We start from the raw sequence: 25385 nt of genomic DNA on the forward strand, positions 1-25385 counted from the left end.
CTCAGCAGCTAAAGCAGCACACCTGGGTCTCCCAGCCTATTAAAAGCAGCCCTTTGCTTCACCTGCTTCACTAAACATTATTATTTTAAGCAGAGTGGTGTGATTCATGTAGGCATTGCTGTGTGACAGGATGACTTTTCTTGCACACCCACCAAATGAGGGCGCACATGCTTCCACGCCCACTGGTGACTGCACACATCCTTTCAAGGAAGCATTTCATTCATCCCTAACAAATGGAAGAAAACACTGTGCAGCGTGTTCAGGTTTGAACGTGGCCCTGGCCTCTCTCTGCATCCACCTGGCACATGCAACACACATCCACTCCCTGCTGAACTGCTTGTATTTGATGTGTTGAAGTTTTGGTAAAGTTTGAATAAATTCCACTTTATTTATAGGAACATTTCATCTGTGGACTCCTGCTTCCCCTCTCCTTGAGCCAGTTTGTGACGGGAACATGACATAAGAAAACTAATTTATCCCTTTTTGATTCTGTGTATCTGGCGCTCATCCAGTGAGTTCACACTTGGCAGAAACAGACTGAATTTGTCTGGAGAACTTTGGCTTCAGCCAAGTTAGATAAACACACTGTGTCTCTGTCAAAACAGCAGTGTAGTTGTGGCACCCCTGTGAGGGAATGACCACATTAATATTATTTTGTGTAAAACACTCATGTAACGGGACATTTTTCATTGCTATATGTATTTATTTTCAGTTTCTTTAAGAGGATAGAAAATCCATGTAACAGGGATTCATTTTATGTTAGAAAGCAGTGAGGGCGGAACTTTGGTGCTTGCTCCGGGGTTTCGGGGAGCAGTAAGTGGAGCCCACCTTCCGCTGCTTCCTCAGACACGTTCTGGAGGAAAGCAGAGACGCATCGTGTCTTCCTTACTCTGCTCTTCACCTGCTTTTACAGGTCGGTACACGGTGCTCGCACCGAAAATGTTGTTTATTGTCACCATGGTTACCCACGTTAATGTGAATGGGAGAGTTAAGGCGGTCCGCCAAAGTTATTTATATGTAAACACGGGAGAAAACCAGAGGAGTGTCCCGCGCGACCGCACCGCGAGCCCGCTCGTTAGGTGGAGCGCTCGTGAAGCAGAGTCAGTGCGCTCCTATGCTCTGTGCAAACGTGTTGTAATGCTCCAATCAAATCAGTTCTGTGAGATGTGAATGTTAATAGTTCTGTTAAAGTGACTGAGTAGATTAGCTAGTGTAACACAAGCACTCTGAGCAACTCTGTGTAGCTAACAGAGGCATTCATGGGTTGATTCAACAAGCTGTGTTTCATGATGCACTAAATAGTGATTTTGCCAGTAAATTACTGGAGGGAACAAATGTAATGTATTTACCAATGCTGTTATTGAATAGAACTGTTTAGCCAGTAAGACACTGCAGAAGACAATGTGATGTGTTTATTGATATGATAAAAGGATGTAGCTGTTATGGAAAGAAGTGTGAACTTGAGAAACTGAACCAGTTAAAAAGAGTATATTTCACTGATGTTGTGAAATAAGTAAATGTCATTGATGTGAATGAGGAACCAGCTGAACAGTATATTGAAAGCTCATGTTTAGTGTTTTATAGCATTTATTTGTGTGAAATAAATCAGACTCAGACACGTTCTGGAGGAAAGCAGAGACGCATCGTGTCTTCCTTACTCTGCTCTTCACCTGCTTTTACAGGTAACATATTTGTCATCGAGGTCTTCATCCTTGGGACCCGTAACATAGTAACTTCTTAATTGTTATACTTCTATAGTTTTCCCATTTTGTGAGCTGTGGATGTGGAAAGTGTCTCAGTGACACATCCACATGAAAACGGCGTTACCTTCGTTCATTTGCACGTCAAATGAACGAGCTGTTTGGACTTTAACGTCACAGCTGATGCTTCGATACTCGAACTCAAGAGTTCAGCTTCCACTCAGAGGTACAAGTACACACAGCAAAGATAAACGTGTACACAAGGTGGAACCCACAAGTGCACAGCTCCAACCAGAGATGGGAAGTAATCCGATTACTTTTTTCAAGAAACGAGTAAAGTGAGGGATTACTATTGCAAAAAAGGTAATTAGATTACTGTTACTTTCCCGTAAGCACGCTGCGTTACTGCGTTACTAAAACCGCAGCTGTGTGCAGATGAACAATGGATAATCTATCGAGTGTGGAGAGAGTGTGAGCGTGCAGCGTTTAAAGCGTGGAAGCACTGACCTTACTTTGAGTTTGACTCTGTAAAAAGTGACAAAAACATTAGCATCCGCTGTTCACTGCGTGGGAAGACAACATGCTCACTCACTATGTGTTAATGGGCATGCTTATTTATAACTTTGATAAAATGTCATAAAAATAATTCCATGCCAGCTCACCATTGGTGATCAGGTAGTTTCTGTTCCAGTTCCAGTCCCATAAATCATGAAGCTTGCTGCCAGAAAAGCTTCAAATCTCCTTTGAAAGCTGTTTGTGGTCTTGATTGTGGGAGCTTCAGTTGTCTGACTCCAGCTGCCACACAGTGCTCACTGATATCATTTGCAAAAACCCCAGTGTGACAATATTTATCAGTGAAGCAGAAATCAGGAAGTGACGACTTTTCTTTGAACATTTTCTAAGGCTAAGCTGTGCTTTCTACCACAGTTGGGAATTTCCTGGTTTACAACAAATTATTGTGTCAACACCGCATAAGATTTCAAACTACAGGAAAATCACTGGAGTTATAAGAGGCAGACAACGACACACACACCACATGCATGCTGTTGCTATTTATTGTGGATTAACCTGTCAAGGGCAAGAACAAAATAATTCTGCCTCAAATACAGGAAATCATAGCTTTCCTGTATTTCCTCCATTGTTGGCATGCTGGTTAGTGCTGTTGCTCCACAGTAAGAAGGTCCTGGGCTAAATTATCCATGAATGTAAACGGCTGTGTGTTTCTATCTGATAGACTGGTGAGCTGTCCAGGGTGTACCCTGCCTGGTAACCTATCACTTCAGGGTTATTTCCCAGCCCTGCTGCAACCAGGATAGAGATAGGAGGATGGTAGTTGTTGTAGACCCATTCAGTTTCAATTGAAGGATTAAAATGTTCCAGGAGCTCAACTTACTCCATCTGAACATGTTTCAATCGTGTTTTATGAACACAACATGCAGGTTTACTGAATATGAAAAGGTTGTGTTGATTTAACTCAGTTGTTTAAGTTTCTGCCAAAGCAAAACCTTTGTGTGCAACCAGTGTCCACTATTGAATCAAGTCAATCCAACATGTTTTTGTCAGTGCAAGAAGGAGTTACGGTGCCTGTATTCCTGCACAATATTGTCCCGGGAGGGAGGAAAACTTTCTGGTGAAGTTTTGGTTGATTTTTGTGTTTTGCTTGACACTAGGTTGATTTTATCAGTGAGGTTTGGATTGTTTTCTTTCTCTAAGAGAGAGAAAGATGGTTTTATGCTTGGACATGTTTGCAATGGGCCCCAGTATCTGTTACTTTATTAGTATTTTATTGATTACGTTTGTTTTGGTTTTTTTTTTTAAATATTTTTATTACTTTTCCAACAAGATACAAAGGTAGTTTCCAATAATATGCTGTTGTAATAGAAACCCTTTTCCCCCACCCTCACCTCCCACTCTGCTCTCTTCCGAACAAAGAAAAAAAAGAACAAGCTCACATGAAATATATATACAATTGTACCATATGTGGCATTTATACATAATTCAAGAAAAAAAAAAAAAAAAAAAAAAGAAATAAGAAAATATAATCAATAGGAATAAACAATAAAAAATAGCATGCACATGCTAAACAATTTCCTCCTACTCCACTCTCCTACATAAGTTGTTCTATATTTACTACTTTTAAAATTTTTTTAAATGGCTTCCAAATTTCATCAAAATATATTAACTTATTTTTCAGAAAGTACGTAATCCTTTCCATTTCCATACACTGTGTCAAGGAGTTTATCCAAGCGCCAATAGCAGGAGGAATTGATGTTTTCCAATTTATTGCAATCATACGTTTTGCCTGTAATGTACAATAATCCATAAACTTAATTTGATAGGTTGTTAATTTAATATTTTTAGGATACACTTGTAGTAGCATCATTTCTACATCCAAAGTGATCTTTTTATTTAAAATTTGGTTTATTTTGTTCATCACCTCCTGCCAAAAGGCACAAACAATTCTACATTCCCATATACAATGAAAAAATGTTCCACGGGCTTCTCCACATTTAAAACATGTATCTGGTATTCTATTATTATATTTATTCAGTTTCACCGGTGTTACATATGTTTGCATGATCCAATTGTATTGTAGTAATTTTAAGTTACTGTTAATCGATTGTTTTTGAGCTTTTAAGCAAATTAACTTCCATGTCTCCTCAGAAATATTAATATTTAGGTCCTTTCTCCAAGCTTCCAACTTAGAAACTGATGTTTCTGAAGAGGCAGAAACAATCCAATTATAAAATGTTGAAATTAAGCCTTTATTACCACCTTTTTTCACCATAAACTCCTCTAGCTTACTTAACTGGGGAAAATTAAGGGATTTATTTTGCATAGATGAAATAAAGCTTCTAATTTGTAAATACTTAAAGTGTTTTTGGGGGATTTGAAATTTTGAGACTAAATCCTCAAATGAGACCATTACTCCATCACAAAACAGATCACCCACTTTCTTAACACCTTTTACTGCCCAATCCTGAAACCCTGCATCCAACTTTCCTGGTACAAATAAGGCATTTCCCCAGATGGGGCTAAACTGAGAGAGATTGTTCTTAATATTCATCATTTCTTTTATTGTAAACCAGACTTCAATCATGTTTTGAACTATAGGATTATTTGTTTCTTTCTTTAACTGTTTGGATTTTGCAGAATATAAGTACAAATTTAATGGCATTTTAAGAGCATTTGCTTCCATCCCCACCCATGACGGGGTATTTTGGGATGAAAAATAAAATCTTATTGTCCTTAATTGAATAGCCAAATAGTACCAGTAAAAGTTGGGGCATTTCAACCCCCCTGTATCAAAGGGAAGGTACAACAAAGACAAACGAATACGAGGCTGCTTCTTGTTCCAGATAAACTCTCTGATTAGTGATGTTAATTTAGTAAATAATCCAGCAGGAGGAGCCAGTGGGACATTTTGAAACATATACAACAGTCTAGGTAATACATTCATTTTAAGAACACTTATCCTTCCAATAATAGATAGTGGTAGACTTATCCAATGCTCCAAATCTTTGGAAATTTTCTGTAGTATTATATTATAGTTAAGTACCACCACATCTTTTAATGAAGGAACTATTTTAATACCTAGATAGATGAATTCAGAGTTAACAGTAAAGCCAGATACATTCTGATTTACGTTTTGATTGTACCCTTGATTAAGTAACATTAATGATGATTTTGTTACATTAACTTTATACCCTGAGAAAACCCCAAACTGATCTAATAAATCCTTTACAGCGGGCACAGAATTTTTTAATTGCTTTAAAAATATTATGATATCATCAGCAAATAAAGCAATTCTATGTTCCTTTCTACCAATCCTAACACCTTGTATCTGTCCGCTGTTTCTAACAGCTATTGCCAGAGGTTCAATAGCTAAAAGGAATAAAAGTGGAGATAAGGGTGAACCCTGCGGGCACCCTCTTTTAATATCAAATTGTTCAGAGATTATCTCATTTGTCTTAACCTGAGCCACAGAGTGACAATGTAATAGCTTGATCCAATGCAGAAATACCTTTCCAAACCCAAATCTAACAATGACATCAAAAAGATATGACCGCTCAATTCTATCAAAAGCCTTCTCCGCGTCAAGCGAAAGAATGGCTGTATCGTCCTGCTCACTTTGATTATGAAGAATGTTTAAAACTCGTCTTACATTATGAAAACCCTGTCTATGTTTAACAAATCCATTTTGATCATCCCCTATAATAACTGGAAGAATACTTTCTAATCTTTTAGCAAAAATTTTACAAATAATTTTAGTGTCTGTATTGATTAAGCTTATAGGACGCATATTTTCACACTTATTATTTAGTTTTCCAGGTTTAGGAAGCAGTATTATCAGGGACTTCCTTAATGAGTCAGTAAGATTGCCATTATTAAAACATTCTATATACATATCTAAGAGGGGCTGTGCTAATTTATCTTTAAAATATTTGTAAAGGTCAATTGGCAATCCATCTGGACCAGCTGTTTTGCCAGCATTTAAGGAGTTTATTGCATCTATAATTTCATGTATACTAATTTGCCTATCAACATTTACTTTGTCTTTTTCTGAAATTTTTGGTATTTCAAGTTTATCTAGAAATAAAGATTGCATTCTAGTTACATTATTGAGTTCAGAGTTATATAGCGTTTCATAAAATCTTTTAAATGCATTATTTATCTCTAATGGGTCTACTATAGTATTACCATTTTGAATTTTCTAATTTTGTAATTGCCTTTTCAGATTCCATCTTTTTTATACGCCATGCCAGGAGTTTGCTGGGTTTTTCACCTTGGTCATAGAATTGTTGCTTTAATCTCAATAAATTAACAGCTGCTTTTTCACTTGTCATTTCATTATATTGCGTTCTCAATAGTAATAATTCTTTTACAATATACTCATTGTTTTGACCTGATTGAAAGCTAATCTCTTCTAACTTTTTTATTCTTACTTCCAGATATTTTATCCTTTGATTTCTTTCTCTTGTTTTATTACTAGTATAGCTTATAATTTGCCCTCTTAAGTATGCTTTAAAGGCTTCCCATCTTACACTTGCCGATGTTTGATCTGAGTTATGTTCAAAGTATTCATTAATTTGCTTGCCTAAAAACTCAAGAAACTGTTTATCCTGCATCCACTTCAGTTGAAACCTCCATTCAAATCGAGTCTTGATCAGTTTTGGTTCTATGAGAGTCAAAGTAACGACTGCATGGTCCGAAATTACTATTTCCTTATACTGGCAATCTTTTATAAAATGAACCAACTCATTTGATACCAAGAAGTAATCTATTCTAGAGTACGCTTTATGTGTACCTGACCAGCAAGAATATTGTAACTTGGTTGGATTTTGATCTTGCCATATATCACTTAAATTTAACTCCTTCATGAATTGTTTGATCACCTTTCGTGTTCTATTGTGAGTATTATCCATGCCTGAGGATTTATCCTTCTGTGGATTCAGAGCACAATTTAAGTCCCCAGCAATTATACATTTACCTTGCAAGTCTGAGATTTTAAGAAATAAATTGCTATAAAAGTTTGGATTATCTTCATTTGGGCCATAAATATTAATTAAATTTAGTCTAGTGGAGAGTAGATTTCCTTGTATTATTAGAAAACGTCCATTACTATCCTTAAGCACGTGCTCAACTTGAAAAGGTATAGATTTATGAATCATACCTTCATACTGGCGCTGTTGTCTATATGTCTCTGCAGGTAGGTCCGGCAGGAAGGCTATCTTGTTGTCCTTATACGACAATTCCTTTATTGTCCTAGCGGCTTTCATAATGCCTTCTCGATCTCTGTAGCTTAAGCACTTAATTATAAAGGCTCTCGATTACGTTTGTTTGTGCTTTTGTTACAGTGCACTGAGATAAGAACATCTGAGAGGTGTGATCCACCGGTGGTGATATTTTGGTATTTTGTGAGTTCCTGATTTAACAAATCAGCTCTTTAATCCAGACCTGAGAGATTGAACTTTAAAGCGCTATAAAATATTCTTACTGGAAACAGTGGCAAAGTGTTTTTCTCCATGATTATAATGGGCTTGGGAGAAATTCACTTATATGTGACATTGATCACATGAGAAGTCCTGAGCCTAAAAGGATTGCAGCGAGTCAATCCAGTCCAAAAACAAGGAGCTGTTTTCCTTTAAAATTATGACGTCATCTTGCTGGTGATGGAGGCTCGAATAGGCTGCGCGTGAGACTCCATTATCAGCAATATCTGGTATGAATGTGTGTGGATGTATGCATGTGACTGGACTGTGATGGACTGACGACTAAAAGTTTAACTGACTTGATACTGAGACAAAAACGGTGCCGACTTTAGGATTAGTGAATGTCCACAACAATTCACCCAGCCTGTAGAAGAAGGGTGGAGGTTTTGTCTTGCTTTGTTTTGTTGTTGCAGGAGCAGAAGGATGACAGAGACTAAAGGGGGAGGCTGTAGCTTCACATGAGTGTGAGCTGCAGACTGAACCCTTTGGTTGCTAATGTTGAGTCACTGATGTTTGCATTAAGAAAATTGTGTTTTATTAGCTGTGTTTTAATTAAGGTATCACATTATATTGTTGGGAATGTTAAATGCTAAAGTGAAGAAAAGCTTTGATTTCACTCATGACTGAACATGTTATTATTAACCATAGCAGGCCACTGTAAAGAGTCAATTAACTGTTATAGAGGAAAAAAAGGCCAAAAACTCTGTTAATACCTATGAATAACAGGCAATGATAGACTTGTCACATTCAAAATAGAGATATGTAATAACAAACACGGGTCCGTGTCATTTAGGTTCTCCATTGAAATAGTCAATCATTTAGAAAAGTAGAATATATATATATATGTCTCAACGCTGTTTCTCAATAATATCAAAAACCTAAAAACTATTGTTGTGGAAGATAGAAGTCACTGTGACAGCCCTCTGACTGTGGAGGATGTTTGTAATCCTATTTCTGCACTTAAGGCCAACAAATCTCCCGGCACAGATGGTTTAACTGCAGAGTTTTAAGAATCATTTTCTAATCTCCTGGCTCCGTTCTTACTGCAGCTTTTCATAGGAAGTGTAGAGAATAACATCCTCCCTCCTACTCTTACTCAGGGTCTCATAACACTTATTCCAAAACCAAACAAAGACTTACTTCTTATTGATAATTGGAGACCCATCTGTCTGCTCAATGATGACTATGAGATTATGGCTTTAGTACTTGCTAACAGAATGAAAGAGTTCTTGGACACAATTATCGATGAGACACAATCAGGCTTTATGAGAAACAGACACCTTTCTAAGAACATGAGACTGGTTTTAGATCTACTTGATTACTCTGATTTGGTATCTGACTATAGCTTCATTCTCTTCCTGGATTTTTAAAAGGCTTTTGATACAATTGAACATCAATTTATTTTCCACTCTTTGGAAAAATTTGGCATTTTTCTGTAAAGCTATCAAAACCTTGTACACGAATGGCAATAGCTCAATTAAAATGATTAAGACTCCACCCCGAGATTTGACCTGTTATACATGGAATCAGCACAGCTGATAAGGAGCTCATCATCAGCCAGCTAGCTGATGACACCACACTCTTCTTGAAGAATGCAAATCAAATCCGTCCAGCCCTTAGTGTTATTAGTGATTTCTCTGAGGCATCTGCTTTATGTCGAAATCTAAAAAAATGTGAATTACTAGCAATTAAAGGCTGCACTGCAAATGCTCTCTGTAACATTTCTGTTAAACAAGAAGTCACATATCCAGGACTGTTAATATCCAAAGACCAAAAGTCAAGATGCTCGTCAAACTTGTCAAACAGTGTTGGGGAATTCTCAATGGTGCTTGGTGCCATACCCTCAGGGACTTTAATGTTATATAAAAACACTGACAGCTCAATATCTGCCTCAGTCACTCTCCCTGATCCAGCTGAGTCAGCAGTGGGAAAAATCTGCTTTTCACAGGAACTTGGTAACAGCAATAAGAGAATACGTAGTTTATTCCAAGAAGATATCATGTCTCTCCCATATATAGAATATCTTACTGGAACCGACATGTTCCAGATATCACCTGGAAGACAGTCTGGATGATCCCATAAATATCTAATTGTGAACAAGGTGAAGGAAATCTCATATAAAATTCTTCATAAATGTTACCCAGCCAGTCACTATATGGTAACATTTAAAAGAGACATAAATACTAATTGAACTTTCTGTGGGGATCATCCAGAAACTGTGGCACATCTCTTTTGGTTCCTCTACACAGAGATTCTGGAAGAATTTAGCAGTTTTGTTATTGTCCATATTTTAAGGGAGTTTTCTTTACGATGGAAAATGTTTTATTCTTTTTCTTTAAGTTCCCCAGGAAGAATGATAAATGTTTTTTATAAAATATTTGTTAATACTTTTAGCTATTTTATATCCATAAATGTAAGTTTATTAATAAAACACCATATTTCTGCCTTTTTATAAGGATATGAATTGTACATACAATCAATTTCAGACTCAACCAACAAAAAGCCTCTCAGAACAATATTTATATTGTAACAGTTGCTATTGTAATGCAGTGTATCACCACATGGCAGCGCCTCCTGTCTCACGACTGGTGTCACCCCCTTTTTGTTCATTATTTGCACTCCTCCTGTAATGGATGCTCCCGTGTGTACGCGGACTAGTGTGCTCTTTAGTAATGTGTGGTAGAGGTAGCACTTTTATTTTTGATATTGTAAATAAATGAGTACTTTTTGGAAAGTCAGAAGCTGTTGCTCATTCGCTATCCACCTGCACACCTCCGCGGCTGGCTTCATCTCCACTGCACGTTACAATATGTTGATTTTATTCGCCTACTCATATCATAATTTTTTTACTCCTGGTTCTGTATGTTCATGTTCTGTTCTTTTGTAAACTTCATCTGTTTGTATGTTGTATACTCATTGTGTTTCAATAAAGTTCGATTTAAAAAAAGGTACGTTCTAAACGAAGCTTCAGACGTCACTGATCACGTGACTCTGGCCAAACGAATCAAGCCTCGACACGGTGCTTCTGAAGCAGCGCGTTGATCTTTCTGACACACGCACCGGAGCGTCAGCTTCAAGCGGACCATCACTACGTCTCACATCTAAAGGTGTCAAGGTAACTTTGAACTGAGTTCAGTCAATCTGGAGTTTTTCCAAGTTTTCTGTTGCTCTCTGTGAGAGAAGAGCGTTAAAGGCGGGGCTCTCCAGAGTCCAGCAAAACAGGAAACCACAGCTGGGTGTGTGTAAGTGTGCAAACCAATAGAATGCATCGTGGTGGGGGGGGGCATCACGGGCAAGAAAAAAATAAAATAATCGGTCGTACCCATGCTTCCCCGACGTCATGCCAGCGCATATTGGGAAATTCGTAGGCACCGATCGGTTTTCTATCAGCCATTTGCTGGGAGTAAGGGCGCCCTCCGTTTGCGAGGTGCGCCTGCTGCTGGCGGCACAGGGAGGAGAGGGCGGGGCGGCGGGGAGTCTCTGGCTGGCTGGAGCGGCATCTAATAACCAACTCGCAAAACAAAATAAAAACAACAAACAGATATTATGATACAGGCTTATAATCTGCACCGATGTTTTTTCTAAATTCTATAACGTGAGCGCGAGAGCCCTCGGTGCGCCTGCGCGCTGCTGAAGTCAAAGTAAACTTTATTGTCATCTCCGCTACAGACAGTCCAGCATATAGAGAGACGAGACGACGAGGCTGCAGTTACAGCGGTGCAAGTAAACAAACAATAAATATAAGAAGAGTAAGAAAATAAATCTACACTTTAGGACTCGGGGTAAAGGATCAATAACAATTTAATTTATAATTTACAGTTTGATGATTTAAAGTCTCACACAACCCGTCAAAAGGGGCGGGGCCGGCTGCTCCCAAGTAGAGCGCATTTCATTTATAATGATGTAAATCCAAGCCCATCATGGATTCACGATCTGAATCCTGGGTTGTGTGAAATCCCAGAAATCAACCTTAGACAAAGTGAATCTGTGAACTAAGGTGTAGGTCTGTTAGGTTAATTGTGCTGATCCTCGGGTTGGGGGATTTGTGTTTGTACTGGAGCGCAAAATTCAAACCAATGGAAGATGGACAACAAAAGTTCAAAGCCATCAGGTGCTCAGGTTAGAAAAAAGAGAAAAGATGCAGGTAAGCAGACGTGTGATTGGATAATGGCAGCTCATCCTGAACCAATCAGACTAAACTCCAAACAATACATTATGTTACAGATTTTAATAGTAATTAGTCATTGTTACTTGTTGATTTGTCCTTTTCTCATTGTGTGACGAATTATGACGACTGTTTGGTAGCTGTTATTGTCTCTCTCTTCATGTGCGTTTCTCTGGTGAAACAATAGTTTTGTGTTAATGTTAGGGTTGCACGATTTTGCATAAAATGAGAATCACCATTTTTTGGCTTAGAATTGAGATCATGATTCTCTCATAACAATAAATAAACATAAAACAACAAATGTCTCACGTTTTGTTGTTGCAGCAAAATGTTGTCCTGCTTGAAATTCCGTCTCCACCGTTGCTCGACGCTGCGTGTACAGAGCAGGTAGTGCAACAATAGAAAAATAGTTGCGGGACGGCACTGTGTAGCGTTTGTCTAGGGTGTTGATCGTTTTCCTAAATCCCTCGTTTTGCACAGTGTTGATGGAGCCATATCTTTGGTCAGGTGATAAGTGATAGCCTCCGTAATGTCTTTGTGCCTGCGGGAGTTCGACGTGTATAGGGAAGCGCTGTATAAGGTTCCCGTTATTGATGTTTGGGTGGTTGACCGGGACGGATTTTCTCCTGTCACTTTCTCGTCATCCCTGACGTGCTCTCCATTGTTTTTTCCCTGCTAATTTTAGCATCACACGGCACAGCTTCTGTATCACGTGGTATAAGGCTCCGCCCTTGTCATTTGTTGAGCAGGAAGAGTGAGCGCTTGTTTTCATGCAGAGTACGTCCCGGATCAAAATGTGAAGTTTTACAAATCACCACTTCTTTAGTGAATATCATTTCAGTCTCAGACAACCTCGTTTCTCTTACAGAGGTTGAATGCACCTTCTGCGGATGGCGGTACCACACAGTGTGCGTGGACTTCCCCTGCACAGAAGGCAACTACAAATGCTGTGAATGCTAAATAAACAGAAAGAAATGATCCCTGTTGTCTTTGCTTGATGATTGGTTTGAGTCTTGACAATCCACATTGCTGGCGTTGCATCTTTCAATGCTAGCAATGGCAGGTATCAGTGCTCAAACCTTTTGTGTTTGTTTCCAACAAGTTGCCCACCTCGGGAAACAAAAATGTGTTCTTTTACTTGTCAGATGAACATATGAGACACTTTGGCTACGTTCACACTGCAGGCGAAAGCGCATCAAATCCGATTTTTATGACCCTATGCGACCCATATCCGATCATGGTGTGACAGTGTGAACGGCACAAATCCGATATTTTCAAATCCGATCTGGGTCACTTTCGTATGTGGTACTGAATCTGATACATATCCGATGTTTTAGAAAGCGACTGCTGTTTGATGGTAATGTCGCATTAAATCCGTCTTTTACGTCACTGACACAAGACAGACGCCAATTATCAACTCAGGAGAAGCGCCCGAGAAGACATCGCGAAGGCTTCCTGGCCATCCAGCGTAGATGTCAGTGACACTGTTGGGAAGACAACGTTGGAGAAACGTGAGCATGTTATTTGTACTGTATAATCTGCAGATTCTGACAGAAATCTGCAACTTTCCTTTGAAGCACCTCTCCTCTAAAACAGCAATGAGGATAATTATTAGGTTATCTACATTATTATGTAAATAACAAAATAACTTAAAGCAAAAATTGGGAAACGTAAAGTCCGAAGTCTTTATATTAAGGGCCATCAGTCAAACAATACTGTTTGCTCTGGGTCTAGTGCGTTGTGTGTGACGTCTTCTTTTGCGCATGCGGGCCACTTTGAGCGTTCACACTAGAGAGCGTTTGCTGGCGCATTTTATTTGTAGTGTGAACAAGCAGACAAAAAAATCGGACTCGATCAAAAAATCGGAATTGAGCATTAACACCTGCAGTGTGAACGTAGCCTTAGACTCTTCAGTGCAGTGTGGAGCCTAACAAAGATCTGTTTTGTGTCCCAGCTGATCAGCAGGAGGAGGAGAGTCTGACGGAGCAGCAGAGGAACATTTTCAGCTACTTGGACTCAGCTCAGCCACTACAGAGGAAACAATGAGCTCAACACAGAAGGTGACAGACAGAGCAGGACCATATGACCAAAGATATTTATCACCATATACATTTGAACATTTGCCATAACGATGTAGCTGACGATAGAATTGACACCAGACAAAATACTTTACAGCTGCACAACTTTATTAAAAACCCATCGATGTATTTTCACTGAAACAAGCAGCTGTTGTTTATGTGCATTAAAGTTATATAAAAATGTAACAGTGCAAATGCAAATTCCTCGCTGACAGTTTAACCAAAAGGCGTTTCCAGTGGAAACTGGCCGACACATCCTGAGCATAACCATGTATAATATCCACTAAATTTCAGAAGAGGTTATACAGTCGTGGCCAAAAGGTTTGAGAATTGCATAAATATTGGAACCTGGAGAAGTTGCTGCTTAAGTTTTTATAATAGCATTTTGCCTGCACTCCAGAATGTTATGAGGAGTGATCAGATGAACTGCATCGTCCTTCTTTGCCATGAAAACGAACTTAATCCCCAAAAAGCCTTACCACTGCATTTCATTGCTGTCATCAAAGGACCTGCTGAGACCATTTCAGTGATCGTCTTCTTAACTCAGGTGAGAATGTTGGCGAGCACGAGGCTGGAGATCATCATGGCTGTATCCCGATTCAGGTTCTGCAGCTTTAAAGTCCTCAAGGGCCGCGTACTCAAAGACCGCTAAGGCCGAAGTGCGAGGCTCGTAGGCTCGTGAAATGGGACGTCTATCCTCCGTTGCGCTGCCCAGGTTGCCTAGCAACCATGATACTAACAGCTGGAAACGTTTCATACAGCTTTGTTTGACAGAAATGAAGGAGAACATATTTAGTTCATTTGTTTCTACATGAGCTCTGTGTGATTTGATGAGTATCTGAGGCTGAGACCACAGGACTGTGAAACATGATTGTTGGGCTTCATTTCTGTGCTGAACAGTCGTTTAAGATTAGCTGATGTTGTTCATGAGACTAAAGTCATCTCACTGTGGTAATGTAAATATAATATGGCCAATATTATAGTTATTATATTAATCACTTCACTCACAGACAAGTATCTGTGACAGTGTTTATATAGATGTATCATATATAAGAGACAAATATTGTTCATTTAATATGTTGGTACTAAATGTGGCTCAGTGCTTACATATATGTGTAAAAAGCAAATGTAGGAGCTGTGATAACTGTGTCTGATAGAATGAAGAGTCGACTGATATATGAAATATTCCTTTATTGGGTGAGAAAATCAGACCATGTCATAACTGCTGTAAGTCACACAGAATAGATATCAGAGCCTTAAACAGGCTGACGTCTGCTAAATGGGTCAAACTGGGCAGAAAGTCTACAAACACATAACATCCTTATAGAATATGATGTAACACTATAGATCAACTTAGCTCAGAATATATAAAGCATATAAACAGTTACAGTAATATGATGCAACAAACACAGCAGCTACTGATCCAAAATACTCAAAGCTTCATAGAACTGAAACCAACATTTATTTTTAGCTCCATCCTGCTTAGGGATGGGTATTGATAAGATTTTAACGATTCCGATTCCATTTTCGATTCTGTTTAACGATTCAATTCTTTAGCGATTCTCTTATCGATTTTTTTTTTTTTAAAGAGAACACTAAGGTTGATTAGCTTAGAACTTTGTTTTATATCTTCTCTTTGAAGAAGATAGAAATTTAGGAGTAACATGGCCTTACAAACCCAACAGTGAGATCTTAAGAGATCCAGCCTACGGCTCTTCAATGGGGTGTCACAGGGTCCCCAGGAAAAAAACTGTAAATGTAAAATAATAAAATAAATATTCTTCTGTAGCAATAACAAAGTATAATATAAATTGTTCTGTGGCAATTACACAAGAATATCCTGTAATGTCCCTGCCTACAATTAAACACATTCACTTACCAAAAATCGGGGCATCTGCTGTGGCAAATGGGTGCAAGCCTTTGACCACAAACTTAGACACTGCTCGGTGACATTAGTCTATCCTGGCCTGAAAGGAGACGCTAACGGTAGACTGCAGCGAGAACTGCCAGCGAGCGCCAGCCAGACTCTGTCTCTCTCATCATGGTCACCTACATGTACAGTAATGGCAGGTTTTGGAATAAGGCAGATCGCGCTAACATAATATGCACTGTTAGTTGATTATTTACCTGCCGCATTAACGGGAGAGGACGTGCAAACGTTAGCGCTGCTGCTGGGTTGAGAGTCATGAGTCCGGAGCGGTATTAAAAACACGTGTCATCGCGTGTTTTGTGAGCAAATGCTTTTGCATATTCGTAGTGTTTCCTCCCTTAAATGAAATATCTACTTTGCAAGTTGCCCTGTTGTCATCGGTTCTCATCAAGTATAATCAAACTTTTGAGCATTTGAGCTGCTTAGGCGCCATGTTTCCTGCCAGGTAAATGACGCTCCGCAACGTGGTGACGTCATTCGGGGCGACTGAAATCGATAAGGGAATCGTTTGAAAAAATGGCAAACGATTCCAAGGAATTGAAACAGTGGGAACCGGTTCTCAACAAGAACCGGTTTTCGATACCCATCCCTAATCCTGCTGCTGATACATACTTTAGGTTTCTGAACATTAAACTTGTTGCTGCCTTTCATAGTGTGTAACTTGAAGGCCCTGAGTACTCTGAGTACTTTCTCCCACACTGAAAACACTGGGATGATCACATTATTTGAACATTACCTAATAAGACTGATTCAGCACAGACAGTTATGTTAAACTTTCCTAGCAGTCCTTCACAAACAGGGAACAGTCTGTCTATTCTCTCCATCTGTCAGCTGCTGCTGGCTCTTCCTCCTCCTCTTCCTCACACACTGCTGAGTTTGTCCTGGTGGATCATCAGGGCTGCAAAGCCTCACAGATGATGTGCAGCAGTGGGTCCCTCAGTCTGTCCTCACTCTGGACACTTGCAGTCGTCACACATGGAAATCAAATGTGTGATAAGCTGCAGGATTCAAACACAAGTGTAACTTATAAACACATGTTCATACTTTTATTCCACAATCAGAGAGAAAGAAACAGAGAGAGAGTGCAGGACAGACAGACAGGTGACAGTCTCAGGTGTACACACTGCTACACAACAGCACAGAGAAGCAGGATTTAGTGTTTGTGTTATTACGAGTGTAAACAAGAAGAGTCCCAGATGGTGCAGTGGACACATGTGTGACTGCTGTGATTAAAGCATCTTTCTTTCAGCTTAACGAGTGAACCGTCAGCTCGTTCAAACACACGTTAAAGTGCGTTTGGCTCGACACCACCGAACAGAGGCAGCAATATAACACAGCTCACATTAACAGTGCAGTGAATCCTGCTTGTGCCGTGATGTTCAGGACTGCAAACCGAGCAGCATCACTGACTTTCAGCTTGTTGTGTTTGTGGATATATGACTGACTTTAATTATCCACAAAATCATCACATTCTCTGTCAGATTAAGGTCGACTATTGAACGGCGTATATTTAAAAGGCTTTAAAACCAAGTTAACGCTGAAAGTACAAACATCACTAATGTCACATAACTCTGCCGACAAGGCATAGCTATGGCTATGAAATGCTCTTTGTGTATCACTTCTTCATTATGAAAGATGTCATTAATGCACTAGTAATGTCTCATCTGGAGTATTGTTCAATCATTTGGTCAGCAGCTAATAAGACAGATCTTAACAGACTTCAGTTAGTCCAGAATAAGGCGTCCAGATTAGTGTGAAGATGTTCATACTATACTAATATTGATAAAATGCATAATAACCTTTCTTGGCTTCCTGTACAGGCTAAAATATTCTATGGCTTACTTGTAGTTCTAAAGAAAGCAATTCTGTTAAACACACCACATTTATTCTGCTCAGCTGCAGTATCCAGATGAAATACATCATCATATTACACAGTTTTCAACAAACTGCAATTTAGTAAATGCTCGAGTTAAAAGTAACGTTTTGTAAAACTGTTACATTTAGAGCAACTTTTAAGTGGAATAAGTTGCCTTAAAAAATTAGAGAATTATTCAAAACTTCAATGAACACTTAAAAGCCGATTTACAGAGCTTTTAGTTGTTGTAAATATTGTAAGACATGATTTGTTTTTGAAATTTGTGTAATGTGCCTCAATGTTATTGATATTATTATTATTATTATTGATTGCTTATATTTGAACAATTGTGAAACCTCACTGTGGATGTAAGAGTGAAATTATGTGGATATCTTGAATCGACTTTATTGTGTAATATTTTGTGTGAGTATTTGACGGAAGACGAGCAACATCTGTTGTGGAAGCTAACGGGGTTCCTTTAGAATAAACAAACATAGGATTTATTATCACTGAATAATTCTGTATAAATCTACACAAATTATAGAAATATGTAATAGGAAACAACAAAATAATCTAAATTATAAAATAATGTGTGTGTGTGTGTGTGTGTGTGTGTGTGTGTGTGTATGTGTTGTGGAGCAGGGAAATTATTTTACTGCTATTGTTAAATAATCATCATTATTACCATTGCATTAATAATATAATCTGTAGTTTATATTGCATTCAGAGGTTGAACAGTGTGTCTTTCAGAAAAGACTAAAAGTCACAGGCTGACAGGAAACAGGCTTGCAGAGAGTTTGCAGAAGTGAAACCAGTCTTAGGTTATTTTGAGCAGCAGGCCAGACGAGGCCATTTGAATTACTAGGTTATTCAAATTGATCATTGCTTTAACAATGTAACAGATAGCTTTAAGAAGGCTTTAAGGTTTTATGCATACAGGTATTAAATTAACTTTGTATTCCAGGTGCAGTTAGAACTATTTTATACATATTGCATATCTGTGCTTATTTGAGTTGATGTTCAGGTTCATTAATGGTCTAAAGCTTCACTAGTGAGAGTGTCTAGATGATCCATGCTGAGGGAAAACTAGAACATAGAAGGAATTGCAATACATGCTTACACAACAGTTCATTTTAATATCTTTTATATGTTCATATTCTTGTATTAAGCTTTTAGTAGGGGTTCTTGATTAAAACATTTATTTAGTAGATGACACATACATAGTTTCAGTTCGGTTATTACATATCTGAGGGTGGCTTCTGTCTCTCTGTCTGGTTAGAGGTCAGGAGCTAGTCGGCGAGGTGAAACAGGGTGCAATTGTGGTTAGCACACAGACACACACACACTCAGTTAGAGAGAATCATTTATAGGTAAAAGTTTAATCATGTTTTGCTTGGGGTTGCAAAAAGAGCAGTTTGTCGCAGAACTGCTGCTGAGGTGCCAAGATGACAAGCGAGCATCCGGCAGTGACAGGAAGCACCTGTTATGAAGATAGAAGACAATTGTTCTTGTAAATTGTGTCAAAAGTCGTTGTGGTTTTGATATTGACGTATGTGTATATATCCTGTCTGTGACGCATGAAGGGGCGTCAGTAAATCAAACCCTGACGGTATAAAATATCTATTTATGCTTTGATTAAGTCGGAGATCACTTGCTGTCTGCGTACAGAGTGTTCTTCCCACACGTGTGTAGTCATTAAAATCATTGTTTGACCAAGAGCTTCTGGACCATGGTGGTTTGTACTCTCCTTCCTCAATTTTTGAACCTTAACTGTGTGTGTGTGTGTGTGTGTGTGTGTGTGTGTGTGTGTGTGTGTGTGTGTGTGTGTGTGTGTGTGCATGATTTTAGTGTTTGAACAGTCATGAATTATCTTTAACAGCAGGTTGGATGTAATGTGTTAGAACTACCAGCAGGTGGGGATAAGAGACCTTTAAGGTGTTTGGTGCCACGCTCCACCTTCAGGTTTAAAACTAGTGTTAATGGAGTTTGAAGGTTGAGTTTGTTCCACGACTGCATTTCACTCACTGCCTCTGTTTGTATCTCTGTCACTGCAGGACCAACATGGAGCCAGAAGTCAGCGCTCTCAGGAGGCCGACAAACCTCACAGAAGAAAGGGAGAGAAAAAACACACCTGTGACGAGTGTGGGAAGGGTTTTACTGTGAGGGCTTCACTAAAACAGCATCAGGTCATCCACACTGGAGAGAGACCGTTCAGCTGTGACTTGTGTGGAAAGTCTTTTTCCTTCAAGCCTTCCCTAAGAAAACACCAACTCATCCACAGTGGAGTTAAAGCGTACAGCTGTGATCAGTGTGGCAGAGCTTTTACTCGCAGTAGCCACTTACAGAGTCATCTAGTTACCCACTCTGGAATTAAGGCATACAGCTGTGATCAGTGTGGCAGAGCTTTTACTCACAGTAGCCACTTACAGAGTCATCTAGTTACCCACTCTGGAATTAAGCCATACAGCTGTGACATCTGTGGAAAAACTTTCAGCCAGAGAGGGCCCCGAAATAAACACCTACGCATTCACATCAGACATGATGTGTACTGCTGTGAACAGTGTAGCAAACAGTTTACAACAGACGCACACTTACAACGACACATGTTTACCCACACTGAGGAGAGACCTTATCGATGTGACCTGTGTGAGAAGACTTTTAAATCTCCACATGACCTGAGACAACACCAACAGATCCACACCAGAAAGAGACTCTACAAGTGCAGCTACTGTGAGGTATGTATTTATATTGTTATCTTGTCATTTTAGCCTGACTGTTTGGAACAAACAAAAGACCCTTATGAAAAGGACACCGAGGGAACAGTTTACCCTGCCCGGGATAGGGTTACCGGGGCCCCGCCCTGGAGCCAGGCCCGGGGAGGGTGCCCGAGGGCGAGCGTCTGGTGGCCGGGCCTTAGTCCATGGGGCCCGGCCGGGCACAGCCCGAAGAGGAGACATGGGCCCATCCTCCCGCAGGCCCACCACCCACAGGAGGCGCCATAGGGGTCGGGTGCATTGTGTGCCGGGTGGCGGCCAGGAGCGGAGGCCTTGGCGGACTGACCCCCGGCTGCCAAGACTGGCAATAGGGACATGGAATGTCACCTCTCTGGTGGGGAAGGAGCCTGAGTTAGTGCGTGAGGTTGAGAGGTACCGGCTAGATATAGTCGGGCTCACCTCTACACATGGCTTGGGCTCTGGAACCAGTCTCCTGGAGAGGGGCTGGACTCTGTCTCAGTCTGGAGTTGCCCCTGGTGAGAGGCGGCGGGCTGGGGTGGGTATTCTAATATCCCCTCGGCTTGCTGCCGGTACGTTGGGGTTTTTCCCGGTGGACGAGAGGGTTTGTTCCCTGCGCCTTAGGGTCGGGGAACGGGTCCTGACTGTCATCTGCGCTTATGCGCCGAGTGGCAGTTCAGAGTACCCAGCCTTCTTAGAGTCCCTGGGGGGGGGGGGGTGCTGGAGGGTGCTCAACCTGGAGACTCTGTTGTCCTGCTGGGAGACTTCAATGCTCACGTGGGTAACGACAGCGAGACCTGGAGGGGCGTGATTGGGAGGAACGGCCTCCCTGATCTGAACCCGAGCGGTGCTTTGTTATTGGACTTCTGTGCTAATCACAGTTTGGCCATAACGAACACCCTGTTCAAACATAAGAGTGTCCATAAGTGCACGTGGCACCAGGACGCTCTAGGCCGTAGGTCGATGATCGATTTTGTAATCGTATCAGCAGACCTGCGACCATATGTTCTGGACACTCGGGTAAAGAGAGGGGCTGAGCTGTCAACTGATCACCACCTGGTGGTGAGTTGGATCAGGTGGCGGGGGAGGACGCTGGACAGACCTGGTGCACCTAAACGCGTAGTGAGGGTGTGCTGGGAACGTCTAGCAGAGGCCCCAGTCCGCGAGATCTTCAACGCACACCTCCGGCAGAGCTTCAACAGCATTCCGAGGGAGACTGGGGACATTGAGTCCGAATGGACCATGTTCAGCGTCTCCATTGCCGAAGCTGCTGCATTGAGCTGCGGCCGCAAGGTGGTTGGTGCCTGCCGCGGTGGTAATCCCCGAACCAAATGGTGGACACCAGAGGTGAAGGGAGCCACCAGGCTGAAGAAGGAGTCCTATCGGGCTTGGTTGGCCTGTGGGACTCCGGAGGCAGCCGACAGGTATCGACAGGCCAAGCGGAATGTGGCTCGGGCAGTGGCTGAAGCAAAAACTCGGGTGTGGGAGGAGTTCGGAGAGGCCATGGAAAAAGACTTTCGGACTGCCTCGAAGAGATTCTGGCAAACCGTCAGGCGTCTCAGGAGGGGAAAGCGGTGCTCTACCTGCACTGTGTATAGTGCTGGCGGAGCGCTGCTGACGTCGACTGAGAAAATTGTCAGGCGGTGGAAGGAATACTTCGAGGACCTCCTTAATCCCACTGACACGTCTTCCGAGGAGGAAGCAGAGTCTGGGGATGAGGGGAATGACCCGCCAATTTCCGGGGGCGAGGTCACTGAGGCAGTTAAACAACTCCTTGGTGGCAGAGCCCCTGGTGTTGATGAGGTCCGCCCCGAGTTCCTGAAGGCTCTGGACGTTGTAGGGCTGTCCTGGTTGACACGCCTCTGCAATGTTGCGTGGAGATCAGGGGCAGTACCTGTGGACTGGCAGACCGGGGTGGTGGTCCCCATCTTTAAGAAGGGGGACCGGAGGGTGTGTTCCAACTACAGGGGGATCACACTCCTCAGCCTCCCTGGGAAAGTCTATGCCAGGGTGCTGGAAAGGAGAGTTCGTCCGCTAGTCGAACCTCGGATACAGGAGGAACAATGCGGTTTTCGTCCTGGTCGCGGAACACTGGACCAGCTCTTTATCCTCTCCAGGATACTTGAGGGTGCATGGGAGTTTGCCCAACCAGTCTACATGTGTTTTGTGGACTTGGAGAAGGCATTCGACCGTGTCCCTCGGGGTGTCCTGTGGGAGGTGTTGCGGGAGTATGGGGTGTCTGGCCCATTGCTACGGGCCATTCGATCCCTATACAACCGTTGCAAGAGCTTGGTTCGCATTGCCGGCAATAAGTCGGACTCGTTCCCGGTGGGTGATGGGCTCCGCCAGGGCTGCCCTTTGTCTCCGGTTCTATTCATAATTTTTATGGACAGGATTTCTAGGCGCAGCCAAGTGGCGGAGGGCTTTCGCTTTGGTGGCCTCAGAATCTCATCTCTGATTTTTGCAGATGATGTGGTTCTGTTGGCTCCATCGGGTGAGGGCCTCCAGCTCGCACTGGAACGGTTCGCAGCCGAGTGTGAAGCAGCGGGAATGAGGATCAGCACCTCCAAATCTGAGGCCATGGTTCTCAGCCGGAAAAGGGTGGAGTGCCCACTCCGGGTCGGGGATGAGTTCCTGCCCCAAGTGGAGGAGTTCAAGTATCTCGGGGTCTTGTTCGCAAGTGATGGGAGAAGGGAGCCGGAGATCGACAGACGGATTGGGGCTGCGGCTGCAGTAATGCGGACGCTGCACCGGTCCGTCGTGGTGAAGAGGGAGCTGAGTGTAAAAGCGAAGCTCTCAATTTACCGGTCGATCTACGTCCCTACCCTCACCTATGGCCACGAGCTGTGGGTAGTGACCGAAAGAACAAGATCGCGGATACAAGCGGCAGAAATGAGCTTCCTCCGAAGGGTGGCTGGCCTCTCCCTTAGAGATAGGGTGAGAAGTTCGGCCATCCGGGAGGGGCTCAGAGTAGAGCAGCTACTGCTCCACATCGAAAGGAGCCAGCTGAGGTGGTTCGGGCATCTGACAAGGATGCCCCCTGGGCGCCTCCTGGGTGAGGTGTTCCAGGCATGTCCCACCGGGAGGAGGCCCCGGGGCAGACCCAGGACACGCTGGAGAGATTATATCTCTCGGCTGGCCTGGGAACGCCTTGGTGTCTCCCCGGATAAGCTGGAGGAGGTGGCTGGGGAGAGGGAGGTCTGGGCCTCTTTGCTTAGGCTGCTGCCCCCGCGACCCGGCTCCGGATAAAGCGGATGAAGATGGATGGATGGATGGATGTTTGGAACAACTCTGCTCATTAAACTGTGTTAGCATGTTAGCAATTCTACTGCATGGAAAAGCAGCTCTGAGTGATTATTCAGATTTTCCTTTCAGTTATGATTTTAGTATTACTGTAGTATTATGGTGGTAGTATTGTAGTTATTGCAGCCCAGTAAACTGAGTGTGTTAACTGAAACAGTCAAATGTAGTTGGACGTCTGCAGAGATGCTCTTTATTTCAGGCGACGTTCAGGATACAAATGTTGAAGGACTGACTTACACTGTCTTTGTGTCTTTGTTTAGAAGCAGAGCGACACAGATGGATCCAGTTCTCAACCCTGTCATCACTGTGGTGGTGGGAAAGACTTTCATTGTGACCTCTGTGGAAAAACTTTCAGTCGGCAAAAGACCCTAAAACTACATCAACGTAGACACACTGGAGACAAACTGAAATACTGCAAAGAATGTGGGAGAAGCTTCACTACATCACATCACTTAAAACAACATGAACTGATTCACAGTGGGGTTAAAAAGCACCTCTGTGATCAGTGTGGGTCATCCTTCACTACTGCAGGTCAGCTTAAAACACACAAAGGAGTCCACACAGGAGAGAAACCACACAAGTGCAGACACTGTGAGAGAAGCTTCTCACAGTCAGGTAATCGTAACATTCATGAACGTGGACACATGGAAGGAAACTACAGCTGTGACCAGTGTGACAAGAGCTTCAGGAATCTCAGTTCATACTCTGCACACAAACGATCCCACGTTACTAATAAACTGTTTCACTGTTACCAATGTGCCCAAACATTCACCTCATTGTCTGCTCTGTGCAAACATCAGCGTGATCACTCAGGGCTGAAATCACTCCCATCACTGGATCACAGTGAATCTGAAGACACAGAAAGATCCTCTGGTTTCTGTGTCGGACTCAAAAAGCTTGAGATCAGGCTCCACAGAGTTCAGATAGAATCATTTAAACTTGTGTTGAACTGAACTGGTTGCTGGGCTGAACTTCTACATAATACAGATCTACATGGGATCTTCTTTTCTGTGTTTTACTGAGTCAGTTTTGTCCTTTTTTCTCTGTCCTGGTTTTGCTCGTCTGTAAATGATTGAAACTCAGTCAAATAGTTCATTGTTCTCCAGCAAAACGTTTTGGAAACTCATGTTTAACCTTTAAAACTCTGACATGTTTTAGCACACAAGGCTTCATCGGGGAGTTCACTCATGATTGGACCATGAGAACAAAGGTTTTTAGTTCTTTCAAAGAGAGTCTTGGAGATGTTTGATGTTTCTGTTTTTCTGAAACCACCTGAACTATTTTTCTTGCTTTATGTAGTGTGGAAGTTTTTAATGTTTCTTCATCTGTGATGTTCTTGAATGTGTTCACGTGAAGATGGTACAAATAAACTGTCCTTTCAGCTTTAGCTCCTAATTTATTCATTATTTATGGATGTAGCACAGCAGCCGTCTCTTGATTAACACATGGAGGGCTCGGGATCTGATGGTGTCGTCTCCCTAATTTGCCCACTCAGTAAATCTCACTCATGGCCAAGAAATTGAAATAAACCTTGTTTCCCTGCTGGATAGTGATCCACTGTAACTCTGCTCCTCCTTCCTGTTTAGGATTTCTGTGGCTGAAGTAAAATTCCCTCCATCCATCACTTAT

The 25385-nt window shown here is 41.7% G+C and overlaps 1 protein-coding gene across 10 annotated transcripts; it reads left to right on the top strand.

Moving 5' to 3' along the window:
* Positions 1-774: 774 nt before the first annotated feature.
* LOC113021751 (uncharacterized) lies at positions 775-25143 on the top strand. Of its 10 annotated transcripts, none has more exons than XM_080301503.1 (6): positions 1613-1682; positions 12544-12635; positions 12727-12792; positions 13813-13918; positions 19776-20456; positions 24017-25143. In XM_080301503.1, the coding sequence occupies exons 4-6, from the start codon at positions 13901-13903 to the stop codon at positions 24707-24709; spliced, it is 1392 nt and encodes a 463-aa protein (XP_080157629.1). In that variant the 5' UTR covers positions 1613-1682; positions 12544-12635; positions 12727-12792; positions 13813-13900; the 3' UTR covers positions 24710-25143. The 10 variants fall into 10 exon arrangements, 9 of the variants coding, with proteins under 9 accessions (XP_080157626.1, XP_080157623.1, XP_080157629.1 ...); XM_080301502.1 differs by lacking the exon at positions 1613-1682 and adding an exon at positions 10692-10808; XM_080301497.1 differs by lacking the exons at positions 12544-12635; positions 12727-12792 and adding an exon at positions 850-913 and having other exon boundaries at positions 1610-1682.
* The last annotated feature ends 242 nt before the right edge of the window (positions 25144-25385 follow it).

This window comes from Astatotilapia calliptera, chromosome 5 (assembly GCF_964374335.1).
Source record: "Astatotilapia calliptera chromosome 5, fAstCal68.1, whole genome shotgun sequence".
Lineage (NCBI taxonomy): Eukaryota > Metazoa > Chordata > Actinopteri > Cichliformes > Cichlidae > Astatotilapia > Astatotilapia calliptera.

What these genes read in the sequence shown, in the direction of transcription:
- LOC113021751 (XM_080301494.1), top strand. Translation starts at nt 14,343, where the DNA reads ATGAGGAGTGATCAGATGAACTGCATCGTCCTTCTTTGCCATGAAAAC. An exon ending in TGATCGTCTTCTTAACTCAG is followed by an intron (nt 14,484 to 19,775) that starts GTGAGAATGTTG and finishes CTGTCACTGCAG; the next exon opens with GACCAACATGGAGCCAGAAG. An exon ending in ACAAGTGCAGCTACTGTGAG is followed by an intron (nt 20,457 to 24,016) that starts GTATGTATTTAT and finishes GTCTTTGTTTAG; the next exon opens with AAGCAGAGCGACACAGATGG.